The sequence below is a fragment of the Varroa destructor genome, unplaced genomic scaffold (assembly GCF_002443255.2).
Source record: "Varroa destructor unplaced genomic scaffold, Vdes_3.0 BEIS01000007.1, whole genome shotgun sequence".
NCBI lineage: Eukaryota > Metazoa > Arthropoda > Arachnida > Mesostigmata > Varroidae > Varroa > Varroa destructor.
In genome coordinates, this window is record NW_019211460.1 from 36,792,039 (window position 1) to 36,813,417 (window position 21,379).

The 21,379-nt window shown below is 39.0% G+C and overlaps 1 protein-coding gene across 3 annotated transcripts in view; it reads left to right on the forward strand.

Annotated features, from left to right (window-relative positions):
• The window catches only part of Snx27 (sorting nexin 27), a 34,409-nt gene extending 13,761 nt beyond the window's left edge, over positions 1-20,648 (forward strand). Inside the window, exons 1-10 of one of the 3 annotated variants that reach the window (XM_086975696.1) lie at positions 81-809; positions 9,144-9,393; positions 10,386-10,577; positions 10,925-11,023; positions 11,857-12,062; positions 12,310-12,487; positions 12,715-12,888; positions 13,283-13,411; positions 13,583-19,488; positions 19,744-20,648. In XM_086975696.1, the coding sequence (XP_086831822.1) occupies positions 592-809; positions 9,144-9,393; positions 10,386-10,577; positions 10,925-11,023; positions 11,857-12,062; positions 12,310-12,487; positions 12,715-12,888; positions 13,283-13,411; positions 13,583-13,678 (1,542 nt within the window). In that variant the 5' untranslated portion in view covers positions 81-591 and the 3' untranslated portion in view covers positions 13,679-19,488; positions 19,744-20,648. Of the gene's footprint in view, positions 1-80; positions 810-9,143; positions 9,394-10,385; positions 10,578-10,924; positions 11,024-11,856; positions 12,063-12,309; positions 12,488-12,714; positions 12,889-13,282; positions 13,412-13,582; positions 19,489-19,743 lie in introns of those variants that run through there. The other 2 variants (XM_086975695.1, XM_086975697.1) reach the window with 2 other exon arrangements.
• Positions 20,649-21,379: the final 731 nt, after the last annotated feature.

Sequence of the window (21,379 nt, forward strand, 5' to 3'; positions counted from 1 at the left end):
TACGCGGTATTCCATTGTTTCCTTGCCATTTCGCGTTAACACCCTCCCAAGCCTTTTCATCGGTTTGGCCGCCTTTCCCAATTCTTTTGCCGGCCCGCCGTTGCACCCTCCGCATGTCCGCGCGCTAGCGTGAACTCGACGGAACTACAGATAAGTCGCGCTACTGCAAGGTTGACAATAAGAGGAAGCTGCATTAGTTGGAGCAGTACGACGAAGTCATCGTCGTTGCCGTTGCTATTGGTGTTGGGTGGCACAAGTGCTCACCCGTGTCTGTTATTACGAGGAAGAAGAAGACGACGACGTTGTGTATACCTCTGTTCTGTGTGGTGCGGGTTCTCTGTGCTTGTTTTTTTTTGCTTGCGGTAGAGTGCGGTGTGGCAATCTCAATGCTCGGCGGTTTTGTTTGAGCTCGACAAACGAAAAACTAGAATATCCTCTGGCGTAGCGTATGCCTGCACCGCGCTGAAATGTCTGTCGCTTTTACTGGCGGCTATACTGAGTGAGCGCTCGTGTGGTGTCATTATCGGCCAGCTGTGAGTGACACAGTGCAGAGTCGGTTCCGCCCAGAGAGTATCGGTAAGCAGGGGTGAAATGGCGGGCGACCCTGCGCTCTGTGGGCCACGAGTGGTAACAGTGGTCAAGTCCGAGACGGGATTTGGTTTCAACGTGCGAGGCCAGGTTAGCGAGGGAGGCCCACTCAAGTCGATTAACGGTGAACTCTACGCTCCTCTCCAGCACGTCAGTGCCGTATTAGACGGCGGTGCAGCGGAGAAGGCCGGAATACGACGAGGCGACCGGATACTCGAAGTGTAAGTTGTAGTAAATACTGTAGGGATTCTCGGCGTATCTTTAGTTAGCAATGACGATGTCGCATTCGAGTCGACAGAAATTCAAATATGTACACGTACAATACATATAATAGATGTATTATTGAATAAGCCTTGAGCACGGGCATAGTCAAGGGAAGGGAGTGGTTTTGAAATCACCACACTGAGTAGTAAGGAAAAAGTAGTTATCGATACTCCAAGCACGGCTGTATATGGTCACGATACTGATACAGTATGCTACTAGTTTACTAGAACAAAATTATTTCATTTCAACGGTGTACCATTTGAAAAGCGGCAATATTGTAGCGGAATTGAGGGCGACGTAAAAGGTCTGCTCTTTCCAATCTATTCAATCTACGGAGAGTCTATGGAACAATCGTTTACGTCAGAACAACGCTGTGATCTTTTCCTACAGTATCACGCCGCTCTATTAAGACTTTTTATAAATGCATTGTAATTTCTGCGCGAGCTCCATCGACTCTGAAATCAGAATACAGAAAAGTACGGTTTGAATAGCAACATGTATGTGTTACAATTTAAATATTTTTCTGCGAATCCGCCATTCCATTAATTTGTTAAAACAAGCAACTCGCTTTAGAAATTAGGCTCCTCCGGCCGCAGCGAAGGTTTAGGTCAGATATTTTTAGATGGATTCCGTCTTCAGGTTGGATTATATAGTGTTGTTATTCCTTATTTTATTGAGCATTTGGTTTAATAGCTTTTTAAATCGTTTTTGTACTACCTTTATTTTTTAATAATAGTAGAGTTTTATGATCGAGAAAAGTGAACTTTACGTCCACGGTGTGATCCTTACCCGGACGCGCAATTTAAGCTCTCTTAGCCATGAACTTACAGAATTTATAAGTCTTCACCTGTTTTGATCAGAGTTTGGTCATTTTTACAATTGTTACCATTCTTTTTCTTTTCAAGTTTCTAAAATATCTAATCAGCTACCCCATCTACTAAGCCATCTTTCATCTTTCACCCAAAACACTCACCCGTTTAATTATTTTTGATAGATTTCTGAATCAGTCTTGATAACCACGTGCACCAGTGGCCATACGGCCAATTAGCCTGAAAGTCAATTGTGGTTTTTCATTGCCAACGCTACTGGCTATAGTGTTATTATCGGGGGGTCAAGGCGGCGGGGAGAATGACAGTCGAACGTCCTCAAGCACCGTGCACTCGTTTAGGAGCAGCCATCATCCACCATCCATTATATCTAGCCAGACAACCGCTGCCGCTGACTAACTGCCTGCCTCGTTTGGTCTCGCCTCAGCCCTTCTAATCTGTTTTACTATGACTACTAACATTAGTGCTATTGCCATTTGCGATCCATTTGGTCTCCTCTTCCTCCTCGTCCCGTATCCCTCAGACGATTGCTCCTCTCTTCCCCAGGGTCGGCGTGCTGTCGTTTATCCGTTCGTGAAATGGGCAACAGCAGCGGGAACGCAACATGATGATCATCTTGTCGTTTAACTGCTGCGATTACATCTGTCGTTGTTGCTGGCGCGGCCGTCGGGCAAAGAGAGGCGTTATCTTTTCTTTGGTCGAGATTGGTCAGTTACTCCGGCACCGTTGCGCTGGCTAACCATCAAAGGCCGCGTGACGGACCAATCCTTCTATAATTGCTCGCTCCTTCAGTAGACGGCGACACTGTCGAGATGGTTCGGCGGTGTTACTTAGCAGCACTCATGTGCAACACCTTGGTCTCGCTTTTAGAATGGAAACGTTATAACAAACTCTGCTATATTCCACGAATGTGGGCATACATTTTACTTTCGACCATTGTAAAAAAACTTTCAAAGTAACTTAGCTGTTACGTTAACGTTCTAGGTGGCAAATGTAAAATTGACTGAAAAACTGACAACTGAGCATCTAGTTGGCTAGCTGGTTGAGTGGCACCCGTTTATATCTGTGCTCAATTGTTTGCTAGGATATTCGTTCTATATTTGACTAGAGTGACGACTGTTCGCGATTAGACCTAAGTGATATAAGCTTCTCACATCTGCCGATGTGAGTCGCACTTATCAAAGACGAATACCGTAAGTCAAGAGGATTTTGGCACGTAGTGCCATTCGTGCTTATCCCGAGTTGTTTCCTAATATCACTCGTATGCTTGACCAAGTCTTGATTGAAGGGGCTTGATGCTAAATCGAGCCTTTTCGTTGCAACATTGTTTCGTACAACTCCAATCTAGATGTGTTTATTGATTACAGAAACATAGGAGAGGGAAGAAAGCTAAATCGTGGATGACCTACATGAGACGGCTTATGGATAAAACCAAAGTTTCAGCATTCATATTCATATATTAAAGGTACTGGGCGTGTAGAAAAGAAGGAACTGAACTGAAGCTGTGTATAAGAGGTGGGGGAAACAAGTTTTCGCAGTTCTTCTGCTAAATTGTTTTCATTAATCAAGTACTATGCATCTGCTGTTAGCCATTGGCTAGGCTGTTTATTACAATTTTGTTCTACGATGAATATGATATCAGCTTAAATCTTGTTGACGTCTTTGGCTACTTCTGTTGTGTAATAAATTCCCCGAAATCAAAATTTTTCGTTGCTGCATCAAAGAGCCTTGTTCTTACTGGAAGGTTAGATCAGAATTGGTCTTGTTGGACTCCTTTGATTCTTCCTTTAACAAAAACGGCATAGTAGCCATTTGCCAGCGCTGAAATTTGAACCAGCGATCGTCGATTATTTATGGTTATTACGGCAGCGCACTCAAAGAGGTGCTACCAGCAGTTCAGGTCGCGCCTTTTCCTGAGTTCATAACATAAAAAGTGCATTTTCGACAATGCTCTGGCCAAAAAGCTATTAAATATCGGTAAGGATTTCACCAGGTAGAAAAAATGTTCGTGTTATCATCTTCTGTAAATCTTGAATCTTATATGGCTCTAGTAAGCTTATAAAGTAGATAAGGAAGCCAATTAGTGGAACGCACAAAGAAGGGGCCTACAAACAAAATAGGAAGGACCTAAAAGTTAACAGTGGGGGTAACAGGGTGAACGGGAGCGAACATTCTTAAAAAGTGAATATAAACAGGTTCAACCTTGAATTTATTCGAAGTGCGAATGTATGGTAATACTATTTTAGGAGTTGTACTTTCAGAAAGTGTTAGGATAGGTAGTGAATGATAAGGCATCTAATCTCTCTACCCTATAACTGTGTTGACACTCAGATGTGGGTTAGTACGGTGCAAACTTGAAGCAGCGCACGGTTTAAACGACCATATGTTTTTACTACCTGGTGATTTTTTTGAAGCCAAGACAATAATAACAGGAAGTAGGCAAGAAGTCAGTGATAGTTATTTTGATGCACAAACAATTGCAAAATCTGATTGTGAATGATTTTAAGTATGCAATAGCAATCAAAGCTGAAATAGCATATAAAGGACTTAAACTTAAGCGAACATTTCCTGAAATGTTGCCTACAGTTTTCTTTTTTCAATACCGAAGTGTTGTGAGGCACTACCATAGTGGTCAGAAAACCACTATTGAGATGCATTTTCAAGTATCCTCTTTGGGATCCTTCTCCCTTACCTCTAAATATTCTCGTCACCGATGGCGACTATTTTATAGCTGGGAGCGCTCTTTCTAGCGGCCAAAGGTGGCACTTAGGACTCAATTTAACGCGGTCAGCTCGTGTCAACCTTCATACAAACAAGTCAAGAGTTGGCTGAAAGATGGACTACACCCATAAGCAGAATGAAGCATCGTCATTCGAGAGCATTTATTAAAAACTCGGGTTGGTAATTCGGATCGGATAATCCGACAACAATCTTTCTCCGTCTCAAAAAGGTACTCCTGGCCCCCTCAATCGATCTCCAAAGAACCGACATGAGCAAAATGCCTTTTCCGGGTCTAAGATGTTTTTCTTTAACTAGCAAACCATCTTAGAGAAATTCTTTCATTCGCGTTGGGCGCGGCAAATATACCCCGGAAAACTAGTACGCTACCGATTTCGTTGAAGTAAGGCGTTGAGAACACAATCCTTTAGAATCTAAAACATCAATTTTAAGGTGAAAATTGGAACAAAATTGTCATTGGCTGCACAGCAAATTGGAGAGCAAAAAATGAAATTGCAAGTAGCATGTAAGGTAGCACTAGGCTAATAATGCATAGTATGGCGAAACGGGTAACGCGTTTGCTTAGTAAACATGAGGAATACGTAAGAATTTTGAGCCGAATCTCTGCGTAGACATGTTTCGTGCTGAAGTTCAACCTTTTGATGGACTGCCTACAGCGGCACTAGATGCAGGATTCAGAAAACCTTGGCTACCTGTAGACAAATATTTAATATGCCAGAAAAAAAGTTTAAACTAACCGCGAGAATTCTGTTGATAGTCTCATGTATCCAAAAAAAATGGCATTCGATGTAAAAGTCATGTTAAGCAAACCGTAGATCGGATTGACAAATTTATAACGAACTCTGTGATTTTACTAATCCAATAGTATTTTTTATCATCAATTATTTTAAATTCTTACAAGGTTCTTTTAAATTAAATGGGTAAATTCGAAGGCAATGGATTTGAGTTCTAAGGATCTTTCATTGGTAACAGTCTTTTTACGACTGTAGAGATAAAACGAAGGCTCAGTTCGCTCTTAGCGTAGGAAGTTGTTCTGCAGTATCTACTATCGTTTGCTTGCTTTCATTTTCATAGAAAGAAGTCATAAAAAGTCATGTTTCACAATTTAACTTTTTAAATTGTCTTTAAGATGACGATATATATTTTCCCTAAAAAATCATTTAAGTCCAGTTGTGTCAAGGAGTAAAGATGCAACATTTTAAGGACAAATGCAAAACCATAACTTACCGAAAAACTATACGAGTATGAAATATTCTTCTTCAAAATAAATATTAAAATTACGCGTTTGTATTCTCTACTTGTTAAATATTCAACAATATCTTAGCTAATTAGTTACTAGCTAAGAATATCATCGTTTCGACACTAGAAAAAAAATTGCACTGAATTTTTTGTAGGATACAATGAAAGTCAGGTTTTTATAGTATCGGTACAAATACCGGTGCTATTTTTTGGATAAATGAAGGGCGCGTTTGTTACGCAAGGCAAATTGAACGTCCCTGGATACATAAAGCTTAAAGACCGTGTACAGGTACATAGATGAACACCTTATTATATATATATATATATATATATATATATATGTGTTTGATTTATCTAAAAGAAGCTATGGCGAAAACGAAATAGCCAGAGAAGTCTATTTTACGCTGATAATATAAAAAGACCCTCCAAATTTAACATGATTGCTTAATTCTTTATCTGCGCAACGATTGAAAATTTATGATAGATCCGAATATAGAAGCTGTTTGGTGTTCTCAACAGTTTCCGAAAGAGCTCTTTCTTGCCATGAAACTTTCTCAAGGGAAATTCGACTAAGCACTGCTTTGCTTCTATTCATTTGATCACTTTCTGACGTTTCTATGGAATTTTTAAATTTAATGTCGCTTTTAATTTTAGGTATCGAAATCAACGCGGTGTACAAACAGGTATCTCTAATTGGGGTACAGTGTGTTTGGTTCAGTGCAGTGAGAGGATGCCATAATTGGCAAAAAACATTAAAGACTTTAAATGGTATAACACGTATTAATTACAACAAATTAACATAATCAATTATTGACTTTTATTTCGCGGTACAATTGTTTAGTGCATCTCTCTTTAACATTGTTTGACCTGAAGTCTTAATACCGCAGCAGTTTTAGCGGTGCGCTATGGATCAGCATGTACCTTTCAGAAAATGCGATCTCTTGTTGGATCAAATATTATTATTTTTCTGAGAAAGTGTTTAGTATTACTGTTAATAGTATATAGTTTCGACTATCGAAAATTTTTATGTCACTCGTCGTTATGTGTCTTCAACCTAATACTCGTGAATAATAGATACTGAACGATGGGAACGTCCTGCCTCGTGCATTTCTCCCTTCTGTGTTGATCAACGCTCTACTAATCAAGTCTAATTTGTTAGCTCTTTGCTTTCAGAAAGGAATCACGTCAAGGTTTTGCATCATGTCAAGGCATATATGAATGCCCCATGTTTTTGTAGGCAACTAAATTATACCCCTAGTTAATAGCGATTTATTGCGTTTGTAATTGATTGTGGCTTAATATATATCTTAGGTAACAGTTGGAAATGTTTAGGAGATCACAGTCAGTGTGTATAAGTTAATGTATCCTTTAACTACACTTTATCATGTAACCTTTGCACATGTCACAGGCTGAAAGTTCAGCGCTTAATCATGGTTGCATTAATAATAATGATAATAATAATAATTAATGGTTGTTATAGGCGGCGCAGCTTTCAAAGCTCCTGGCTTCGTATGTGATCGGCCAGTATCGATCTTCTCCAAAATGAGTAAATATTGCTGTGTGATATATGTGCATGCGTAATCTACAATATGTATGCATAATATGGATACAAACTCGATTGATGTTGAGGTCTATCCGCGTCATCTGATCGAAATTCTGCAGTCTTTGCTTTATTTAGCCTGCCCAAGCAAACATCGGCTATGGTTTGAGGTTACAATCGCCATCCCGCCTGCCGTCCCAAGGATATCTTTAGGCTACAACGAATAGCAAAATTGCCTAATGCCACGATCGGCTACAGGGCCATGAGCCCCAATGTTCAAATTGCTCTGTCGAAAGCCGTATGCCGCCCAGCGAGAGAAATACCTGAAACAGCAGGAGGCTATTACCATAAGAGACGCCGAGCATCAGCAATATCAATGGCTTAACTTTCGCAAGCATACATCGTGTCCCACTGCCTGATCAACGTTCATGGACCATCTGGTAACCCTGTACCTCAGGGGCTCCCACCGCTTAGAGCAGCGTCGGGCAACGCGACAACGGGGAACGCGAAACGCTGGAACAGGAGTTCCTCGTCATAGAAGTGACTCAGGCGTTCGAGAGTTTTCGCTCGATAAAGACAGCGGGACAGGACAAGGATAAATACCCCAAGGCAGCCGTGGAGTATTGGGCCGCTTTGTTCAAGTAATGTCTTCGTTCTGAGCCACCTTTCCCGAACTGGCGGAATACAATGCCTTTCGTTATCCCAAAAGGCAAAGGCGACTTAGGCCGACCAACGTCGTGGCCTGGGTGTCGCGAAGTAAAGCGTTTAGTATAAATTTCTTTCCTACCTGCTGGCAAGGAGACTGAACGTATATGTGGAAACTGTGAGTACACTAAAAAATAGCAATATGGATTCAGGAGAGCGGATTCGACCAAAACGGCATGCAAGATCCAACCTGCCAATATTAAATCAGTTTTAGGTAGCCCTCGGCAATGCACCTAAGTGATGTACTTAGGAGTGCTACGTCCGGTTCCGCCATTAAGCGTTCCATTAGACAGTTGACTTCCAGTACGAAAGAAAGTGTCCACGCCCGGGTTCGAACCCCGACCACTATGTGCTTCTCAAGTTTAGCATGCAGCCATTCTGCTCTATACACCATCACAGGAACACATACATAGTGTTTGTAGACTTCAAAACTGCATTCGAGTCAGCCTTCAAGAATTCGGTCTTAAGTACCCTCGCCGACGTTGGTGTTCCCGCAAACGTGCTCAGCTAGTGGTAGCGATACTCCAGGAACAGAGGGTTACATTTGAGGGTGAAATCTCGGAAATGCCAGCACTAGACTGCAGATGTGGCCCAGGGCGAATACTCAAGCCCTCTTCTTTTCACAGACTTGCTTACTCTAGAACCTTTCCGACAAGGTTCGCGGGCTTAGAAATTTGGTGCAGGTTTTTGTCTATGCAAACGGTTTGGGTATCTTGCGGAGGCTAGTCACTTCCCGCGGTGTGGCACCTCCTAACGAGGTTACATTACCTTGTCTTAGGACCAACAAGCTAACCAAAGCCAAGGGAATGAGATTCAGGACAAGTGGCAGAATTGCGACCCGTAATATGCTGTATGTCGCTGACCGGTCACTGACATATGTTAGTCGATTCGTCTATTCAAGGTTGCTGATTTTATATAACGACCAAAGTTTCTCCTAACGTATTACACAAAGATGTAGAAAGGCCTTGACATTGAACAAAAAGCGATCGAAAGGTAATACAAGACTAATTTTTAGGAGCACATTAGACAATTGAGTTCTGTGTAGGATAAAAAGAGCACTGCAGAGAGTATATAAGTGTTCAATTCTTTACGGAAAATACTCTTCATGTACGCATAGCTGACAGGTTATCTTCAAAATTATTGTTATTATAGTTTATTATAAAACCAAGGGTAAACTAAGGTCCAAACCATAATCATAGTACATACTGTCTGTAACAGAAGTATTTCATTTTTTGTTGTAGAAATGGAGTGAACGTAGAAGGCGCAACACATAAACAAGTGGTTGACCTAATAAAAAGCGGTGGTGACAAACTTCGGCTTACGGTCATTTCGGTAACAGCGGCAGAGGCCGAACGACTTGAACCTCATGAAGACTGCGGGGGTATCTCTTATGTCGATTACTCAGAAAAGCGATCTCTGCCAATCTCAATACCCGATTACTCCTGGAGTGAACCCCAGCGTGGTTCAAGTGCGACCACTGAAAAATATGCGGTAAGTTGCGCAAACAGTTGCGAACTATCTGTTTCGATTACACCACTGACGAAAAAAAAATAAATTTAAGCTACTTCATAGCAGCTATCATGTATGGGATAATTTGACTTTACAGTAAATACTATCTGTGACTTATTGTTTAATATCTGGTCGTCACAAATAGAAAAATAACTAAAAATAAAATTATTGAAAAAAAAAAGCCATAGTTGAACAAACGACAACAAATACCACATCAAATACCTTCCGTATCTTTAGAGCTATTTTATCCTTTCGTCTTTTGCTAACAGCCAGTAGAAAAAGTTACATTATTGACAATATTTTGCTGGACCTGTCTTTTTCTTGACCCTTTGTAGGAGAAGGAACATTTTCCTATACTGCAGCTCAGGCTTAGTCGAAGTAATTTATTTAAAGGTACATTGAGTTTTGTTGACATGTCGAATCGAAGTTGCTGTCCAGATTTGCTAAAGGTTAAGTGTCACGGTTGCATTTGCTCGGGCTTGATGAAATGAGAACACTGTGAAATATATCAAATTTTCTTTCTATGGTTAACAGAAGCAGTTGCGATTCACCTCTCACTCTATTTTCCGTGCTTATTATTTTTCACGACTTAGACCAGCGGTAAATATCAGTAATTTAAAAATATATAAACCTTTTATATGTCTTTAAATTCCCGTTGGCTGTAACATAGTTATTATGCTCTTATTACTAAGTAAAAACAAGCATAATAATGGCTGTGATATAGTTACTTAATAACGAATGTGTTTAGTGTCGGCGACAAATAAAATAAACGGTGTGTTTAAGGATCCCGGAGCTAAAATTGTGATCTTAAATTTCTAAGACACGTCCTAGAGAACCGGCATATATTATCTAATAGGGCAGAAATGAACACTGAAACATTATTTTATAGAGAATTTTAAGCATCATTATCAAAATGATGGTGGTGGCCCTGTCCAAACTAAAATGACTAAGGTGTACGAGCTGTCTCTTTGCAGGTGTACAACATCTATATGGCAGGTCGTCACTTGTGTTCTCGCCGGTATCGGGAATTCGCTAATCTCCATGCTAGCCTTAAACGAGAGTTTCCCGATTTCGCCTTTCCTAAATTGCCTGGAAAATGGCCTTTTGCATTGTCCGATCAGCAATTGGACTCGCGTCGACGCGGACTAGAACAATATCTCGAAAAGGTTTGCATCTTTATTTAATTGACCGACCAGCAGAGCAACGTAAACCATTTACAGTTATTCTTTTTATCTCAATAAGGGCCTGAATCTCTCTGAACAATACAACAATACTAGTGTTACCGACAACCACGTAATAAAAATCCGGTTTACCCGGTTACGAAGGCTGCTTGCGTATAATGAAGATAATTTCAATTGAAAAATATCCGCGCAAGTTGCCTTCGCAAAATCTTATGAGAAAATGGTATGATGATGGTGATGGGACAAGTAAATGGATGGCTCGTGATCGTGTTATTTCTTTGTTTGTTTGTTTGTTGCTCTCGTTCGTGTACGTCGTGACGATGGTTACTTAGGTGTGCGCAGTTCGGGTGATCGCTGAGCACGATATCGTTCAGGATTTTTTAACTGATGACGATGAAAATGGAGCCAGTGCTTGCATTGTTGACGTCAAGGTACGACGAAACAAGCATATTACCAATATTAGCAAACGTTCTTTGTGAAACTGTATTGCTATAATTGCCGAACACGAATTTTAACCCGAGCTTAAGACTGTAATTCGAGAATGAAATAAAGAAAAAAACAACAACGGAAAGGTTCTGTAAAATTTTTAAACTACCGTTAGAAAATTCGCTAACTTGTCGCTAATATTTATAGATAGGTGTAAATTCCTACTTTCTTAATTCTCATCATCAATGTTAACGGACAACACCTAAATTGTTTAAGTCAATACCTTTGTTAGTGAAAGAATCAATAGAAATCATGCAATTTTCTGAGACGATGGGTCTTTAGCTTTCGCGCTTGCTTTATCATCGCCTTGTAAATCGAAGTAGTTACCTAGAACGTTAAGGCCGGGTTAAGCACATACGAAAAATACTCTATCTAATATTATTTTCTGGTAAAACTTGTGTTGGTTCTGGTAACGGCTATAAAAATCGCAACCAACGATTGAATTGGGCGTAGGTCGTTTTATTAGTCCAAAAAGTCTAACAAGCAGTGCGTCAACGTTGTGGGAATATTTTTTAAGAGTGGTATGTAAAAACATTAATTTATTGTACTTAGCTTGTCACTTTAATCATGCTAGCTTAATCTTCTTACAATAGTAAATACGTTTACTGTTCAGATTTATAGATATTTTGAAAGACACATCTATATAACATACTCGATATATATTACGATCGCCTGAGCATCTATCATAAATGGGTTTTCTGTAGCTATGCAAGTACTTTGTCGCGGCACCTTTTCTGTACTCTGATAAAAAAAAATTGCTTGTTTGGCTCGTGGTCAGGTTCTGCTTCCGGATCGTATCACTGTTGTGGTTTCGGTACGAAAGAACTCTCAGTCAACAGAAGTGTATGACGCGGTAATGGCTAAATCCGGCGTTTCGATTGATGTTGCCAAGTACTTCGCGCTTTTTGAAATTGTTGAATTTGGCTTTGAACGTAAACTGCTTTCATCGGAATTTCCATACAATTTGTATATACAAAATTACAGGTACGTACCCTCCACGACAAAGCGGGCCTATACTATGTTACGTCGTCTACATATGTAAAAGCAGGTTATAAACTGACGTATAACTCAAATTAAGCCAGGTTTCATGAAAAAAAAAAAAAAAAAAAAGCGAATCCTCGTCTATATTTGATATGCTTTTCCAAATGTTTTATGTTATTTCTCAAACGGACCACCTTAACATTTCTTTGGAACATTCTTTCTTCAATGCCATAATATGGCCGGTGTGCAGTACGGCGACAGCCACTTGTCTAGTCGTACGAAAATGGTTGTTCTCTCTTAAGCTCGAAGTACGACTGGCGGAAAGTTTGGACACTGCGCGCAGTTGGCTCTTTTGGCAAGCCGTGGATGACGTCAACAAAGGCCAGATCAAGCCGGGAAATCAACTATACCAGCTCAAAGCTCTTCAGGTATGGGCCCTCATGTTTCCTTGCTTTTTGCATACAAGTAGCAAGCGTCATTATGTGATCAACTACGTATTGGAATACCATCGAAAGCCACAGCCACTACAATATCAGAAAAATTACATACTTGTCTCTACTTCGCCTGATATATTTCTGTTTCATTAAAATATCTAGCAATACTTTTTCGGAGAGTGTATATTTTCTCGGACATTATGAAGCTTGTTTTTTTTTAGGACTCACCATCTCGTCAGGACGAGTATCTAGCGCTGGCTCGGACTCTAGAAGGCTATGGAGAAGTGTCATTTCCTCATTGCGCCTGTGACGCTCGCAAAGAAGGCCACGTTGTTGCTTCTGTGGGAAAGACGAACTTCAAATTGCAAGCCTGCGCTGAAGATGGGTTACTTCAGGTAGGTCTTGTTAACGGTTGTATATAATGCAGAGACTTATGTTTCATGTTGCTTTAACATAAGTGAGCCTAAAGGCCGCAACGTCTTCTGCTGCTGCTGCTGTCCATATTAACGTTACTAAGTCCCTAGTGTCAATACACATTGCTGTGACGTATACGATATCATCAACTGAAACGCAATGTGCAAGTAGTCAAAACGTTTACAACCGGGGTAGTCGCAGTTGTCACGCAGTCGCGGCAGTGATAAATTTGAGCCCAGATGGTGTACATATATATATATATATCTTGCTACAATGAGCGAAACTGCTGTGGGGTAAGACAACAATGTTGGTGAAAGTTTTTTTCATCGGATATTAAAATGCTTCTACTTAAATATTATTTATTGCCCATTACAGAATCAAGTGATTGAGTTCGAGTGGGAAAACATTACGTCATGGGAGGCTGACGCGGAAGGGATGGCATTCCAGTTTGAATACGGTCGACCAGACAAAAAACCGAGACTTATTAAAATATATACGCCTTACGTAAGTATTGTCTTACTTACGTATGTATGTAGCTTTTCGCAGATTCTCTATCAAACCTGTTTTATCTCTGGATGCAGCATTCTCTGCTCGAATTTTCTGACCATACAGGTTGATACAGCCGTTCGTGGACAAACTTTCCTTCTGATTGACCTAAATATTTGCATTTTTCAGTTCGTGTTTATGCTGGATTGCTTTGAGCGAGTAAGCGAGGAGCGAAAATGGGCTGCTAATAAGCCATTAGCCGCGTCAAAGGTCAGCGAATGCTGAAATGGGCATTGTATTACAAACTTACCTATATATCGATAGAGTTGGTTGGTGGAAGCAACCTAACGAATAATCTGTACTTCCGTTGGAAAGACGAGTTTATTGCGACCACTCAATGACACTATTTTAAACAAATGGACACTGTCGACACCTTATTTACTGTTTTCTGCAAGCTCCTTTATAGACGGGCTCTCATCATGGATATAGTTTTATTGATACATAGCGCAACATGGGGAACACGTCACGCATTTTACAACAACTGCACCATTATAAGGGTCTAAATAATAATGCATTATTAGTCTAGCATTGCATGATTGATGCACTTCTTATAATATCTTGCATAAATCCTCAAGAGGAAGACTTTCATCAATTTTTGGCCAAAAACTAAAATAGATTGAAAGTTAACGTAAGAAACATTATGACAGTGATGATGAAGATGATTCACAACAATCCTAATCGTAAGAATTAATTAATGTTCTAAAAGGAATAAAGCATTGTACTCATATGTGATAATACTTGGCGTATGCCCCCGAACTAAGAAAGGGAACAAATTTATAGTAAAATAAACAACGCAAAGCTCATTTAGCACTTTTTGTTGGTTGGATTTACACAAGGTACGACTACGTTTACATAAAGAACAGAAATAAAAAGAACTCTAGTTTACATGGATAGATCGTTTTGCGAAAATTTACAGAGGTAAACAACACAGGTATTATTAATATGTGATTATCTCGGTGGTGACCGTAAGCTTCCGCAAAAGAAACTTTGCCATATATATATATATATATATATATATATATATATATATATATATATAGTTGTGAATGGCGGTTCCAATTAGATAATACCCATCAGTCGCCATGTTCGCCATTTAACTAAGACAGTCGGCCAAGGTCGACGACGAGCAATATGGTACACGAACGAATTAGCGATCAAAACACGACAGCTTTAGATATAATCCTAATACAGATTACGAATACACATTATACTATTTTTTCAACTTTTGTATTCGTTAGGACATAACACGACTCTGCCACAACCGTAATAACAGTAATTCTGATACTCTATATAACTCATAGTCTTTAGGTGCCTTTGTTCAATTTCGAACTCTCGCAGCAAGCGAATTAGACAAAATGAGTTGATTTTTGATCATGTTATAGTTGCATACATATATGAGCAATAACCTCTTCTTTAGCTGCGGCTGTTGTATGCCGTAAGCAATTCCTCGCTGGAAAATTGTTCGGTCGCTAGAGCCGAGTATTATACGTATGACTGGGTTTTTAAAATTAGGCGGGCAAATTCGCTGACGCGATTGCAATACCTATGTAATACGTAACATACTCGTTGCCATAACGACAACGATGACGAATCGAATAATGACAATAAAAATATATTAATAATTATCGCTAAAAAATTACGCGATACTAGCGAACGTTGAAAGAAATCACGATCACGATACGAGAGACGAACGAATGTCGCAACTAAAACCCTTTTACCGGCCATTATTAAACGATGTGCAACATGATATAGTCAATCAGTAAGTTCTTTATCAGTGCTGCACCAGTAAAAAAGAAGCTGGAATACTGCAAAGTTGGAATCCGTATTAATGATTGTTAATAATAATACGCATATTATGATAGATATTGCTGTTATCAGGAATAAGCCTTTCTCAACAGATCGTCAATCAAATGAAACAGTCACAAAACACCTCCATAATGTATGTTAATAAAGTGGGTTGCACGAAAAATACACCACTTGATGATAAGTGACTTAATTCTCAATTCTTTATTATGTTATACGAAAAAGTCTCATAACAACGCAAACGGATAAATTCTCAAAGTAGCAGGCTCACAGAAACAGTTGGATACATAACACGGTTCTCTGATGAATGTCGTTTTTTTCGAGGACTAGAACGCTTAATTTAGTTGAAAATATGATCACATTTTATTGGCGATTTGTTATGAAAGTTTAGTGTTATCGCCATAGTTGTTATCAAAACGATGTAGGAATAATTTCAAATTGTTCTGCTATAGTCATTTTCAGCTTTTGGCATTGTTTAATTTTTCTTATTCTCTCGTATCGGGAGAAAATCTAGCGTCCGCGTGTTACTGAAGTAAAAACAACAGCGGCGTAATTAATAACAACACACAGCTCTATTAGTAAATTATATTGCGATTAATTGAGATTTTTAAATAGCTAACCACGACGGGGTCGACTAGTTGAAAGGCATAAACTCGGTCACCGACAATGTTATTTAGTCAGTAAGATTTCGCTGTGGCTCGGATAGCCAACGCTGCAGATGCTCTATTAGTATATGGACGGGCTATAATTATTAGAGATCGACGTGAGCGGATCGGAGAGCAGCGGAACGGGGACACGCAATCAACTGAATGCATTTCTATTTCGAAGAGCCCTTGGAGAATCCTCTGAAGATCAGTTGTGAGGGCGATAGGCATCCCGCAAACAGATGGCAGTGAAGAGAAGCGTTTGCGACAACCTTTTCTGTAAACTATTCATATTTCACGACGATGAACTACCATTGCACTGTAGGATGATGGTGTAAATGATCATACATATAGTTACGAAAATTATCTAGACAATTTGTAGGATAAAGGGATGTTGACATAAAGTATACATCCTCGCCGAGAGGAAGCCGAAGTATTGATCCTATCAAATAAATCATATTCAATTAGCAGAACAAATGCGCGAGTTCGAAATACCCATTTTTTCTAGCTAAAACGTTTTTTAATGTGATTGATGGCCTGTGTCGACCAGCTAAATAAGCAAAAGACTGCTTACCGCAGCCGTCCTCAAAGCGGTTGTCCTACTTGTCGTTAAGCGGCGATTCCCATGCCCAATACGAGACACGTAAATGCATCGGACCAATTTGCATCAGGATTAAATGTAGTGTAATCTTGACCTAAGTAAGACGAAAGTCCGAACGTTCATCTATCATTTAGCTAACAGATTGGAATAATCTAAAATTCTGTTTTGAAGTGTTTCTTGAAGACTTCAAACAAATCTAGTCGAACATCAGTGTTTCACATGTAGTCAATTTTAGACCCCATCGGACCCTTCCCAGATTAATACTTTAATAAATATATTCTTAACACTCTGTAGGCTTATCCATAGATTGCTCGTTGCTCATTGCTACCACTGTCTGCCCGTGTGGTGTCTTCGTTAGTAAAACCAAACGACATGCCATCTGGTAAAAACCAGACTTCGTCACCGTATAGCTTACACATAAATCGCCATATCATACAAGAGGAACGCAAGCCTCCCCTCGGTAGAGAGGAACTCGTGATAAACATAAGATATCACGATGATTCAATAAAAATGTATGTCAAATGGTAGTGCACAAAGCTTCACACGAAGTCCATGCGTGATCGAACTATCTTCGAGCATAACTGTAACATCTGCGCACTCACACAACAACGAGTGGGCAAAAATGCCACCAGTAGAGAGATTATTCGTAACCGGTCCAGTAGGACAAATTGATAGCTGTGTGGTGACAGTATGTCCACAAGTTCATAGCTGGGATTGCTTTAGTGAGAAAAATGATATTTCTAGAGAAACAAAAAAAAAAAAGCAGACAAACGAAGAACACTGCACAAGAAAGATCGAGCCAACTAAAACATTGGAGGCTGAGAGCCCCGAGAGACTACTAGAAGGATGAAAAGCTATTGACGACAGGATATCAACAGGCATCATATGTCATCATGTAATAATAGTAATAAACGAGATAAACAACTATAGCTAATTCACTAATAATGTGGACGTTTATTATAATATCATCCCATCCTATTAATACGGCTAAAATTCAAAATGCAAAACATTTATATGGTCTCGTGATAGTTGCTGCAAGAACGGAAGGATTTTAACATCTAATCATTTAAGAAAGATGCATTGTTTATTTGCACTTCACAGTTATCAGTTGTAAAGCTTTTAAGTAAAAGCTGTAAGTCAGAAAAAATTAAGATGCTCCCTTTCTCAATTCTCGTATATAAATATCTCTAAGTACGAATGTTGGTTCCAAGTAAACAAAATCTCATGTCGTTCAGAAGAATAGCTTGCAAGAAATAACTAATTTAGCTTGAATTGAGCTCAATTAATTTCACGTATTTAAGCTTGACAAAGACAAAGACGACTAGTAGGTGTGTCGTAGAAGATTTCGAATAAAAGCATTGGCGCGCGCTGAATGTGGCGGTTGCAATCTAAAGGTTTCAAGCTATTCCCATGGAAACGACCGATAAAACATTTAGTCTGAAGATTAAACAAACGAAACCAGCGTTAATAAAGTTATTGCTAGCCTTACGTGCATCGACTTATGACTGGTGATGGTCGATGGCAAAAATTTCAGGTTTTGTCGAAGAACTTCGAAAGGTATTCTGCCCTACAAGCTGTTGCGAGTCAATAAATAGAAGATGACAGAATTTGACCCGTCATTTTTCCGGACACCCATATTGACTGATAAAAAATGGAAACGATTAAATTGAATTTATCGTCATGATATAACACAATTTGTCTTGTTAATACTTTTCGTCCGTACGAATTGCATATTTATCTTGTATAACTGACATTCATGTAAAAAAAAAGGCTAATTACCGAATATTAATTCGGATACCTGCTTATAGGTTGCTTTCGTTGCACCAAGTGGATATACTGTAATTGCATGAGGACTTGCTTTTGTCAAACAGAAATTCTCTAGTGCAAACGGATGCAAGGGGTTTTTGCGAAATTTTCCGAATCATGCTATATTTCTGCTAACCAGATCTTTCTCACTGCAGTTTTTTTATTATGATTGCAGTGCTCACATTTGAGTTTATTTTATTATTAAACTTATTAGCATGCATACGAGATGACAAATTTTTGCGACATCCCTATTATTAGTCACATAGTCCTAAAAACTGGATCGGGCTGGGCCGCCTTACAAAGTCCAATTATACTTAGATTCTTTTAAAAAACTCTTAAGGTACGCGATGTACCCAGACTCGTGGTGACGAAGCTTCTAAAGGTCTCCCTCCGTAGACATCGTTGGTAGACTCCCCCTCAAATACAAAATAATATTATTTGATTAGAAGCATTTGATTTCAGCCCTCCAAGGTTGTGATGATTAATATTTTGAATCATGCCCTCGGATCCATAGCGTAGAATCTTAAAGATAGCTGAATGTTTTATAACAAATCTGATTAGATAGAATAAAAAGATGGGTAACGATATACATAGAATCTGAATTGGCAAGTAGACTTTAGTTTACTAGTAGTAGTTTTAGTAGTTTACTTAGGCCGATATTTTTTTGTCGTGTTGTGTTACGCAAAAGCTTAAATTTTGTACCAGAATATTAAGTTCTAGTCTATAGGGTTCGAACTGTTATACCTATTTTTATAAAATATTGTAGTAGGTCCAGTTCATTTTCTGAAATCAGAATCGTGCTTATGAAAAGAATCTCGTGGATAATGATTTTATTGCACTGTATTAGGTGTAGCCGTTTTTATAATATAGAAGCCTTGGCTCAACATTCCGCCATTGAATCCTTTTAAATTTACCCTCTCCCAGGGCCAGCTGATATATCATGGATTGGCGGAACCGCCAATTGCGTCCGTTCCTCCATATGATGCCTTTAATTGTTTGCGCTTGCCCAATGACTCCGCGTTGACTCATTTAATATAATTAAAATATTCTAGTGTATTAATTGCTGTTGTTGAAAGCAAGGTCCTGATAAATACGATAGTTAACATTAGTGACTCAGTTTTCTACGGTGCTAAAGTGAGCTAGTTCTTCTTGGCACTCCAAGGTACACAACATACAGATAAGTAATGCCGCCAATCCGCTGATTACTTATTCAGCTTTATTGGACCTATTACATTAGCTCATGTTAAATTTTGCATCTAGTCTGGGCAATGAGAGCCTAACCCCCTCATCTATACATGCTGCGTGCCAGTGATAATAGTATATTAATGCTGCTTGCAATTCCAAAACATATTTCCCTTATTCAGCATTTGTTTTGAAAGTAGCATAGGCGAAAAAACGTAAGTTATTGAAGCAATTTTCTCTGTTAATTTTCCAAGGCTTGCCTGGATAAGTGTCTGGCTCGAGGATCGTTACCCAACGTTACTAGGACTGCCAGCATGACTAATAACACGACATGGAGATCAACACCCCCGCTTAATTCGAGTCAGTCGAGTGACGAGTTTGCTTCTTCTCTATTCAATCTACTCCCCTCAGCAGCTCAAAAGGATGTCGACGAGTTTGCGCAAATAGAGCAGCGAATGAAGTCTCACGAACCTTTACTAATATCCCAGGATAATAAAGTGACGGCATTATTAATCGATATACAGCTTTTACGTACGGGGCAGCTTAAGGAAGAACTGGAGCTAATTGAAAATGAAGTGAAGGAGATCCAGCATGATTTGCTTCTTTTAAAAGATGTCGATATTCAAAAACTAGAAGAAAACTTAACCAAATTAGCTAGCCAAATTGAGCTTCATCAAATGAAGATAAATGACTACGGGAATGAAACGATGCCATTAGCCCCCTCATTAAACCTTCTAAAAGTTAAAAATTCTGACAGAGAAACACTCCGTGAGCAAGTAGTTCAACTACGGCTAAAAGGAAAAATGTATGAGGGAATCGATAATTTTCATGTCGACTCCATCCGACGGATGGTGCAAAAGGTAGAGCATGAACTAAAGTGTATTACCGAAAGGATTGCCACGCACGTAACTTCACGTAAAAGCCTCGGAGTATGACTCTACTGAAACAATGATATGATTAATACTGATTTTAAAAAAATTATCCAAAAGACATATAACATCTGCAAATAGCATACATATTTACCAACCAGGTATATAGTGTAGCTTTTTCGGTACTTCTGCAGGTGAAAATCGAAGCTAAAAGAAATAAGAATACGTGGAAAACAAATGTGTATTTTTCAAATTTATTTTTGTGAATAAATGTTATGCTTTTTATGTTATGTTGATTTAGGTTTGCATCATAGGCTTAATGTGGTTCAGTTGTTATTGAAAAGTTTAAGAATGTGGAAAAAGATATCTATTTAGTAAAGAGCATTTCTTACTCAATGCTGTAAGTGCTACCTATTGGGGACGTCGTGAGTGCGACTTTAGTAATCCATATGCTGAGAACAAAGAGTTTTTCTTGAAAGTAAATAGTAATTTAGGTTTACATTTTTGGTAAAGCACAGCTCTCAAGTCAAAGCATCAAAAGTTGCTGATGGATTCTGAAAAAACGTATGGCTTTAGATAAATTTAAATAGATTACCTTGTAGACGATTTAGGGTTCTTGATTAACTCAAAATCTTTTTTTAGTTTTAGATCCTAAAACATAAACCAACTGCCGTTGTCGGTGAATAGATCGACCCAACTGTCCCTTTTTTCATACGATTTTTGTATTTATTTTTCATGTAAATATCCTCAAGATATGGTTACTTGTATACTTTGTTTTGTTTTTATTAGTCTATCCTAAACTATACCATTCGGACGGAAATGTCGTTCAAAAAGTAGTGAATAAAAAGTATGTAAACGCAAATTTTCTATCGAATCACGTCTCAAAGAAGATTTGGTTAGATTTACACGGTACTCTAAATTCTAAGGTATATCGCAATACGGCCATACAAAGTAAAACAGTTTGATTAATAGTTTTACAGACTAGCTGGACTAAACTCGGGCCTTTTTTTGATTGGTACTC